This window comes from Octopus bimaculoides, chromosome 1, assembly GCF_001194135.2.
Source record: "Octopus bimaculoides isolate UCB-OBI-ISO-001 chromosome 1, ASM119413v2, whole genome shotgun sequence".
Classification (NCBI taxonomy): Eukaryota; Metazoa; Mollusca; class Cephalopoda; order Octopoda; family Octopodidae; genus Octopus; species Octopus bimaculoides.
In genome coordinates this window covers 17,959,507-17,969,964 of record NC_068981.1, presented here as the reverse complement: position 1 = coordinate 17,969,964, position 10,458 = coordinate 17,959,507, and the positions used below count along the sequence as shown (strand labels likewise).

General features: G+C 39.2%; 1 protein-coding gene across 1 annotated transcript in view; it reads right to left on the bottom strand.

The window, feature by feature from the left end:
• Positions 1-5,342: 5,342 nt before the first annotated feature.
• The window catches only part of LOC106873469 (uncharacterized), a 10,627-nt gene continuing 5,511 nt past the window's right edge, over positions 5,343-10,458 (bottom strand). Inside the window, exons 3-4 of the mRNA XM_014920849.2 lie at positions 9,674-9,819; positions 5,343-6,851 (exon numbers count right to left, since the gene is read on the bottom strand). Coding sequence (XP_014776335.1) covers positions 6,626-6,851; positions 9,674-9,819 — 372 coding nt within the window. The 3' untranslated portion in view covers positions 5,343-6,625. The remainder of the gene's footprint in view (positions 6,852-9,673; positions 9,820-10,458) is intronic.

Below are 10,458 nucleotides of genomic sequence, written 5' to 3'. Positions count from 1 at the left end.
GTGTTCTTTGCTACATTGGTTTCTATTGACCCATTTATTCTATCAGAAGAATTTTTATTCATTAAGATAGAAGAAATACACATAATTATATATATATATATATATATATATGCATGTGTGTGTATATATTTGTGCGTCTGTGTTTGTCCCTCAACATCGCTTGACAACCGATGCTGGTGTGTTTATGTCCCCGTAACTTATCGGTTCGGCAATAGAGACCGATAGAATAAGTACTAGGCTTACAAAGAATAAGTCCTGGGGTCGATTTGCTTGACTAAAGGCGGTGCTCCAGCATGGCCACAGTCAAATGACTGAAACAAGTAAAAGAGTAAAAGAGAAATTGACACAGCAGATGAAATAGGAATCCTAGATATCACTAAAAAAACGTGATGTGTAAAACTGGAATGCCTTCAATCATACTTCTGTATGTTTATGGTCAATCAGAAGCTAAACAATAAAAACCACCCAAGATTAAAGATTTTTTAAAGATGAAATTTTGGACCCTCACCCCGCCTCCTATACCTCCTCTTATATTTACACAGCTCAAAATTCTCTTCCAAGGTACTGGCCTGTCATACAACTGAGCAAGTGGGTAAATTGTAGATTTTACTACAGTTACATCATACAAACCATATCTCTTACAATAAACAAGTTTGGAGTTAACATTGATTCTCACTACGTGTGTGTGTGTGTAATGTATGTATGTAAATAATGTATGTATGTAAATAATGTATGTATGTAAATCCAAGAACAAAAACAATAATGCAGGGAAGAAACAACAAAAGTCGATTGGACATACACAGTGAGTAAATTAGATTAATGCTCAGTGAAAGTTTTAGACTGAAAAATAGGAGTAGAAATGACATTTCAAGCATAGATCTTTGTTAGAAAGAGGAAAAAGTCCAGAGAGAAGGAAAAGGAGGAAGAGGTGGATAATCTGGAGAGGCAGTGTGATCTTAACAACTTGTTGTAGAACACTTTTGCCATTTGAGTAAACTGGACCAAGGTGAAATGAAGTGTTTTGCTCAAAAGCACAGTGTGTTGCCCTGAGCAGGGATTGAAACTCCAATCTTACAATCAGGAGTCCAACACCTCTAACTACTCACCACATGCCTCCACATACATTATATATACCTATAAAAAGAGATGATGAATAAAACATCAAAAATAATATATATCCACAATAATTAAGAGCCAAATTAATAACCGGTCATTAACATTATAACATGGCAGTAAATTCAGTGGATTTATAACAAGCAATGATTACAATATTCTTGATGATTTGGGATAAATATTACTTTAAATTAATTCATCATGATGTATCTTAATTATATATTTATAGAATTGATGTTTATTCTTAATGAGATAGCTATTAAAAGTAAATTATGATCTACCTGTGAAATTTCTGCTTTATATTCTACACATATAGTGTGTGTGTGTGTGTGTGTGTGTGTGTGTGTGTGTGTGTGTGTGTGCGTGCGTGGCTTTGGTCTAAAGTAAGAGGCTGTACTTTTGCTGACCCACCAAGACCAATGCAGTTGCTCCTCTCAGAAACAGCTGTAGGGGCTAGAGACAGGGGCAGTTGCTCCTCTCAGAAATTGCAAGTTGACTGCTACAGGAAAAACATGGACAATGAGAAAACTGCAGCAGTACAACATTCTGAGAAGGCAAGACTGAGCCTAGCAATCAGTGCAGAGTCTGGTGAAGAATGCACAATATGGGTGATGAGAGGAAAGATAAGTTGTTCGTTGTTTGAAGGACTGAGGGAATATTATATTATTTGAAAATAGGTGGGAGCTGGCAACAACAGAAAGAGTAGCTGGTCACAAAAATATCTGCTACAGCAAAGTTTTTTCTGACTGATTGATCCCTATGAGCATGTAAAGGTGGGTATTAAAACAATGAGAATGTATAATAGAATTCATTTTGATTGAGACTAAGTTTCACCTGCCAGCTTCTTCAACAGTCAAATTGATTGTTAAAATACATTTAACTCTCCCATCAGTATTGAGTTTCTTCATCAGTAAATGTTTTGCTATTATTCTTAATATTGCTTTCACAAACTTAACCTTTTAGCATTCAGATTACTCTGTCAAATGTTCTGCTTATTTATTGTTCCCATTGTCTCAGATTAATTATGCATGATCTTGTAGCTTTGAGATTTCAATGATGTGATTGTATATTTTTAGAATGACATTTTAGGGTAGATGTGAGAGGCCAGATCTGGCCAGTTTGAACATAAAAAAGGTAGAATATTTTGACCAAATATGGCCATTTAAATGCTAAAGGGTTAAATAGAAACTTAGGTGTGTGTGTGTGAGAGAGAGAGAGAGAGAGAGAGTTAGTGCCGGTATAGCTATGTGGTTAAGAATTTCACCTTGCAGCCATGCAATTTCAGGGTCATTCCCACAGCACAGAACCTTGAGAAAATGTCTTTTACTTTAACTCCAGGCCAACCAATTCTGTGAGTAAATTTGAAAGACAGAAACTGTATAGAAGTTTGTCATCGCCATCATCATCATCATTAAACGTCCATGGGTTGGACAGTTTGACAGGAGCTGGCAAACCAGAGAAATGCACCACATTCCAGTTACCTGTTTTGGCATGGTTTCTACAGCTATATGCCCTTCCTAATACCAACCAATTTACAGAGTGTACCGGGTGATTTTACATGGCACCAGCATATACATATATGTCATCGTCATCATTTAACATCCAACGTCCATGCTGGCATGGGTTGGACGGTTTGACTGGGCTGGTAAGCTGGAAGGCTGTGCCAGGATCCAGTCTGATTTGGTGTGGTTTTCTACGGCTGGATGCCCTTCCTTATGCCAACCACTCTGAGAGTGTAATGGGTGCTTTTACGAGTCACCAGCAAAGAGTGCCATTTGTGTGACACCGGTATCTGCCACGACTGCAATTTTGCTCGGCTTGATGGGTTTCCTCAAGCACGACATAATGCCAAAGGTCTTGGTCATTGCATCTGTGATGCTCACACAAAAGGAACTCAGGCATCTCGCCTCCGTAAGGCCCAACACTCAAGAGGAACTCAGCCACTTTGCCTCTGTCAGGCCCAATGCTCGAAGGTCCTCAGTCACTTTGCCTTCGTAAGAGTCAACGTTCGTATCATCATCATCATCGTCATCATTGTTTAACGTCCGCTTTCCATGCTAGCATGGGTTGGACGATTTGACTGAGGACTGGTGCAATCGGATGGCTACACCAGGCTCCAATCTAATTTGGCAGAGTTTCTACAGCTGGATGCCCTTCCTAACGCCAACCACTCAGAGAGTGTAGTGGGTGCTTTTACGTGTCACCCGCACGAAAACGGCCACGCTCAAAATGGTGTCTTTTATGTGCCACCCGCACAAGAGCCAGTCCAGGGGCACTGGCAACGATCTCGCTCGAAAACCCTACAAGGCCAGTCAGGCGGTACTGGCAACGGTCACGCTCAGGATGGTACATCTTATGTGCCACCCGCACAAGAGCCAGTCCAGGGGCACTGGCAACGATCTCACTTGGCTTGCCGGGTCTTCTCACGCACAGCACATTTCCAATGACAGCACCGCATGACTGGCATCTGTGCACCATCCAAGCATGATCGTTGCCAGGGCCGCTGACTGCCCCCCATGCCGGTGGTACATGAAAAACAGCATTTGAGCAAGGTCGTTGCCAGTGCCACTGGACTGGCTCCTGTACAGGTGACACGAAAAAACACTATTTGAGCGTGGCCATTACCAGTACTGCCTGACTGGCCCTCGTGCTGGTGGCACGTAAAAGCACCCACTACACTCTCTGAGTGGTTGGCGTTAGGAAGTGCATCCAGCTGTAGAAACTCTGCCAGATCAGATTGGAGCCTGATGCGGCCATGTGGCTCACCAGTCCCCAGTCAAACAGTCCAACCCATGCTAGCATGGAAAGCGGACGTTAAACGATGATGATGATGATGATGATGATATATATATGTATATATAAGTATGCATGTATGTATATATGTGTGGGCGTGCATATAAATGTGTCTGTGTTCGTCCTCCCTGCTTGACAACTTGTGCTGGTTTGTTTACATCCCCATAAATTAGTAATCGACCAATAGAGACCAACAGAATAAGTATCAGACTTTAAAAAAACAATCAGTACTATGGTTAATTTGTCTGACTAAGCCCTTCAAGGTAGTGACCCAGCATGACTGCAGTCCAGTGGCTGAAGTAAGTAAAAGATAAAAACAGATATATAAAACCCCTTACTTGTAAATAAAGAACAGAAAGGGAGTCTGGCTGTAAAATTCTGCCTCGAGTTACTTCCCCTTCCAACGTAAGCAAACGAGGAAAACAGGCGTTGAATAAATGAACACCATCATTGTCGTTTTGAAAATGCACTTTTCCGCGCTTGCATGGGTTGGACAGAGTTTGCAAAGACAGATTTCCATGGCTCCTATACCTTTCCTGTCACCAATCCTCACCTGTTTCTAATTATACAGCCATACCTGCGCGCACACGCAAACACACAGAGCTTCTAAACAATGAATTTTTTTCAACTTTTTCTTAGTGTTTATTTTCCATGCAAACCTGGACATTATCCGACGCAGGGTTTCACAGTGGGTGCGCCTCTTGTTGCCAACCCAATGTAAACAACTTCTCGTAGTTTTATTCAGATTATGACAAGCGAAGCACTATAATATCAACATCCACACACACACATAAATATATATATATATATATATAGATAGATATGCAGGGCAGGGAATCATCACTTAGTAATAAAATTAATAATTAACAATTCTGCCGGGTAGCTCAGTATGAAAAAAACCTTTTTCGGTAAATAATTTATAATCATAAATATATAGGGATTGACAGTAACCTGCTTCTCCAACATACTGAGAATTCAGAAATAGCAGTCAAAGAACTACTGATTTCAAAACTACAAATTATTACTCTAGATTGATAGCGATATTTTTGATACACACAGAACAAAAAACAATTGTTTTTTGTTCTGTGTGTATCAAAATCGCTATCAATCTAGAGTAATTTGTAGTTTTGAAATCAGTAGTTCTTTGACTGCTATTTCTGAATTCTCAGTATGTTGGAGAAGCAGGTTACTGTCAATCCCTATATATTTATGATTATATATATATATATATATATATATAAACACTTAAAAAACAACTGCATTTCTAATAGGATGGATAAAAAGCAAAAACAGGCACATATACTTTGTCACATATTTTCACTCATACACTATCTTACATATGCGTAGTCTTTCTCTCCCACTCTCTTTCTTTCTCCCTCGCTTTCACACACACGCGCGCGGACACTAACATGAAAGTATATAGCAAGGGAAATAACTCCATGATTAACCAGAATTTTTACTTGACACTTTCGTAGGTATACCTCAAGGTATCCTCTTGAATGTACCTTAAGAAATCACATTGACAACTGCGAAAATGAATTGAAGCTCGATGAATTCCTCAACATTTTTTTTCCTGATGTTATTAAAATAAAATCAAAAGTCAAATGTTAGCAAGTTTGGCAATAAGAGGATAGACACAACTTTTCAAATATGATATGCACATCACACATGCTTGAAACTTCCAGCAGAGTTTCCTCTGGTTTTTATTTGATTCCTACATGGATCATAATCTTTTAAACTGTTCAGACCTGCTTGAAATAGCAGCCAAATCTATTTCAAATCGACCCTGAGAAGGATGAATGGCAAAGAAAGTCAATTCCAGCAGGATTTGAACAGAGAACGGGATGTAAATAAATACCACAGGTATTTTACCTGCAGCTCTACAGATTCTGCTATCAATCGCCCTCAAGAAGAAGATGACATTAGAACAGCTAACACTTCGTCATGGCTGTCCACTCAGTTCATTGTTTGTATCAATACAATAATGTTTTTATTTTTGTGTGAGTTGGCTTCACAGACATTAACCATAAAGTAGAGCTAGTTGTACTCCTTGCTTCATTACTGAAACTTCTTGAAATCTCACTTCAGTTAGTTAAATACATGATATGTTCAGTTCAGTTCCAGTGATAAGCTCAGTTCTGTGTGCAAGGAAACCGCACACTACTTGCAATGGGATGTAAACTTCTTCAAGACACCTTATCACTTTATATTGTCATTTTGAACATCTAAAAAGTGGAATGTTGTTGATGACTGTCAGAAACAAGAGCAAAGGTCTGTTATTGTATAATATTATAATAAACCATTGGAATGTTACATGGATGAAACACAAATCTTATTATTCAAGCTGTAATCAGTGTGTAATATATCAGGGGAGATTTCAACCAGGGATAAAACACTGGTAGTCAAAATAAATCATGCAGAATTAAAATAGGAGATAATGCTGCAAATATGAATTATATAAAAATTATAAAGGAGACAAAACTCTGAGGGGTTCCATTATTTTCCAAACACCTCAAGAATCAAAATACTCCAATGAAAACTCATGAACACAATTTTGCATTATACTTGAAGTTGGCAAAAATAATTGGGCTCTAAAATATTTTCATATACTAGAATTTTCACAAAGAATTCTGACAAGAAATCTTTCCAATTAAATGAAATTCTAGAATTTACTCTGTGAATCAGTTCTTTCAGTGCAACAGCTAAAGTGAAAGAATCATCAAGAACTACAGGGTGCCAACTGAAGATTGCAACAATTTTGGTTAGGGTAAGTGGAGGGAGAATATAGGACATTGTCCATTTCTGCGTCTGTGCTGTATTGTAAACCTTTCTTCTTCAGATTCCTCAGATGGTACAAGAAACCCAGTTTAGCCCAAAGTCCATGGCACATTGCTATTAAACGTCCGTCTTGGATCACATGGCTTTTGGCAAATAAAAACTGCTTTCTGAAAAATGGAAAGATTAAAATAAAGCAAAGATTAAAATATTGTTGACAATATTTCATGTAAGACATAATTAATATCATATTATATATCATATCATATATGATATATACGCAGTATAATATACAGTCAGAACACAATAATGAGTAGACAGTGATACACATGCAGTATAATATACAGTCAGAACACAATAATGAGTAGACAGTGATACACATGCAGTATAATATACAGTCAGAACACAATAATGAGTAGACAGTGATACACATGCAGTATAATTTACACAGAACACACCATAGGCATATAAAATATACACTCAGTACATACACATACATATATATATCTATATACCATCATCCTTCTTCCATGTTGGCATAGGTTGGACAGTTTAACAGGAGCTGACAAGCCAGAGACCTACATCAGGTTCCATTGTCTGCTTTGGCATGGTTTCTACAGCTAGATACCCTTTCTAATACCAACCACTTTACAGAGTATGCTGGGTGCATTTTATGTGGCACCAGCACTGGTCTTTTTATGAGGCACCAATAACACTGGAGTCACCAAGTAACAAGCCAAAAATGAAGACCTCTCAGCTGGGTGAGGGATTGGAAGTAAGGAAGATGGTTTTGTGCCATTTGAAAGGTTAAAATATGATAGAGGGATAGAGATAGGTGTCTTACTATAGAGGAGATACTCAGCTACTCCAGCAGGAAAGGAAAGGAGAGGAAGAAGAGACAGAATCAGGGAGAAAGATAAAGAGAGACAATGAAAGAGAAGGCGGCGAGCTGGTAGAAACAATAGCACGCTAGGCAAAATGCTTAGCAGTATTTCGTCTGCTGTTACGTTGAGTTCAAATTCCGTCGAGCTCGACTTTGCCTTTCATCCTTTCGGGGTCGATTAAATAAGTACCAGTTGTGTACTGAGGTCGATCTAATCGACTGGCTCCCACCTCCCCAAAATTTTGGGCCTTGTGCCTAGAGTAGAAAAGAATGAAAGAGAGAGAGAAAGAGAGATGTGGAGGAACAGTAAGGGGAGTATAAGTGGTACAGAGAGAACAGAGGGAGATATTCCATAAGAGTGTGAGGGAAGAGTCTGAGAGATGGGGGAAGAAGTGAGAGTAGCAAATGGTAATAAGGGAAATTGGAGTGGCTGGGAGGTGAGTGTGGTAGATATGTAAGGGGAATGGAGAGTGTGCAAGTAGTGAAGAGGTCTGCAACAGGTGGTGATCATGGGTTAGGAAGATGTGTTGTGGAAGGAGTTTTGACATAGGACAGATTATGTATGTATGTCAGGTGGTGAGGCATGGCTATAAAGGACATGCCTGGATGCATGGATGTGACTTCTTGTGGATGTAGCTTGATGTGGCTTTTCATGCACAGCAAATCACCAGAAGTCTTGGTCCCTTGTCATCTCCTCTGTGAGACTCAACATCTGATGATCATTTCTCATCAGTTTTATCACCCATCTTTCTGGGTCTACCTTTTCCACGGTTGATCAGCTTTATGCAGCTGTCCTTGTACTCATCACATGACCATACCAGTGCAGTCTTCTCTCTTGCACACAATATCTGATACCTCATATAGCCATTTTTTCTCTTACATCATTTACAGTTTGCCATATGTGCACACTGGACATTACCCAACAGAGCATGCTGGCTTTAGTTCTTTCAAGCCTTTGCATGTCCTCTCTGCAAGTACAATCCATGCTTCACTGCGATATAGCACAGCTGTCTATACACAGGTATCATGCAATCTACCTTTCACTCTGAGGGAGAGGTCCTTCATTACCAACAAATGTAGTAGCTCTCTAAACTTTTCCCAGCCCATTTTTATTCTAGCAACTACACTTCCAGAGCATTCTCCACAGCTAACTTCATTGCCTGGGTAACAGAAGCTATCTACTACTTCTAAGGATCCCCTGCCCAGACATTTGAGAATGTCTATTTTCTGTAGATTCTTAGTGTTTATTATACCATTACATCTTCCACATAGAAGCTTTCTGTGGTAACCTTCCTGGGATACCACTGCTTCTCTTATGTGTCCAAAACTTGCACTGGGAACACAGTATGGAGTTCCAACCTACACCTTTTCTACATGTCAAGCAGAGGTGGTCTTCCTGAAGGGATTGGTGATTTGTCTGCTTTCCTACTCACTTGGACTTTGGTCTTTGCTAAATTAACTCTTAGGCCCTTTGATTCTACACCTTGTTTCCACACCTAAAATTTCTTCTCTAATTCTAGTAGAGATTCAGCTGTAAGAACAAAGTCATCAGCATACAGGAGCTCCTATGGAGAACCAGTCTTAAATTCCTTTGTTATAGCCTGGAAGACTGTGATAAACAAGAGGCAGATGAGAACCAATCTTTGATGGAGCGACTTAGGTATAAGTTCTGAGGTGAAGGTGACCCAGTCCAAACCCTTAAAGGGCTAAAAATCGTTCAGTTACTGAGCATCCCACATTTGATACATCATACTTCATTATATTGTTGTTCTGGAGGCAATGACCAAGACCTTTGGCATCATGCCATGCTTGAGAAGAAGACCCATCAAGCCAAGCAAAATCACAGTCTTGGGAGATACCGGAGTCACACAAATTGGCACCCATACCAGTAGCACATAAACACACCCCAGTCACACAAATGGCACCTGTACCAGTGGCACATAAAAGGACCCATTACACTCTCAGAGTGGTTGGCGTTAGGAAGGGCATCCATCTACAGAAAACCCTGCCAAATCAGACTGGAGCCTGGCACAGCCTTCCAGTGTGCCAGCCCAGTCAAATCGTCCAACAAGTGAACAACAGAAAACTCTGATAAGTGTCTGATGTTACCTGATTATGGCACGTGAACAATGAAGATAGCCTCGTTGCATAAGACTGAGTGCAATGTAGAGATAGCAGCGGGAAACACTCAGTGGATCAGTAGATTTCAATGCAATCTGCAGTTGTTTTACAGCAATGTTGAAAGCTTCCAAAGACTGTTGAGAAGACAAAATCAGAGTTACACTTAATTAGAAATAAGATCATTAAATAATTATTTCCGAAGAAGAAATAACAATGAAGTGAAATTACAAGAATAAGACTCTAAACAATAATATAATAATACTAAGAAGTTTTTGAAAAGTAGAAAATATAATTTGATTTTGAAACATTAGAATTAGAGAAATTTAACCCTTTAGCACTTAAACTGGCTACATCAAGCCTAAATATATTCTACCTGTTTTGTGTTCAAACCAGCTAAATCTAGCCTTTTGCACCTACCATACAATGCCATTCAAAAATATACAATCACATCATTGAAATCTTGAAGCGACAAGATAATGCATCATTAGATCAAAACAAATTCATCATCATTTAGCATCTGCTTTCTATGCTGACATGGGTTAGATGATTTGACTGTAACTGGTAAGCTGGAGGGCTAGACCAGGTTCCAATCTAATTTAGCATGGTTTCTATGGCTAGATGTCCTTCTTAACACCAACCACTCCAAGAGTATAATGGGTGCTTTTTATGTACCACCAGCACAGGTTCCAGTTGCAGAATAGATAAGCATTACATTTAACAGAATAATTTGAATGCTAAAGGGTTAAATGATGCCATGAACCAGTCTACAAAAT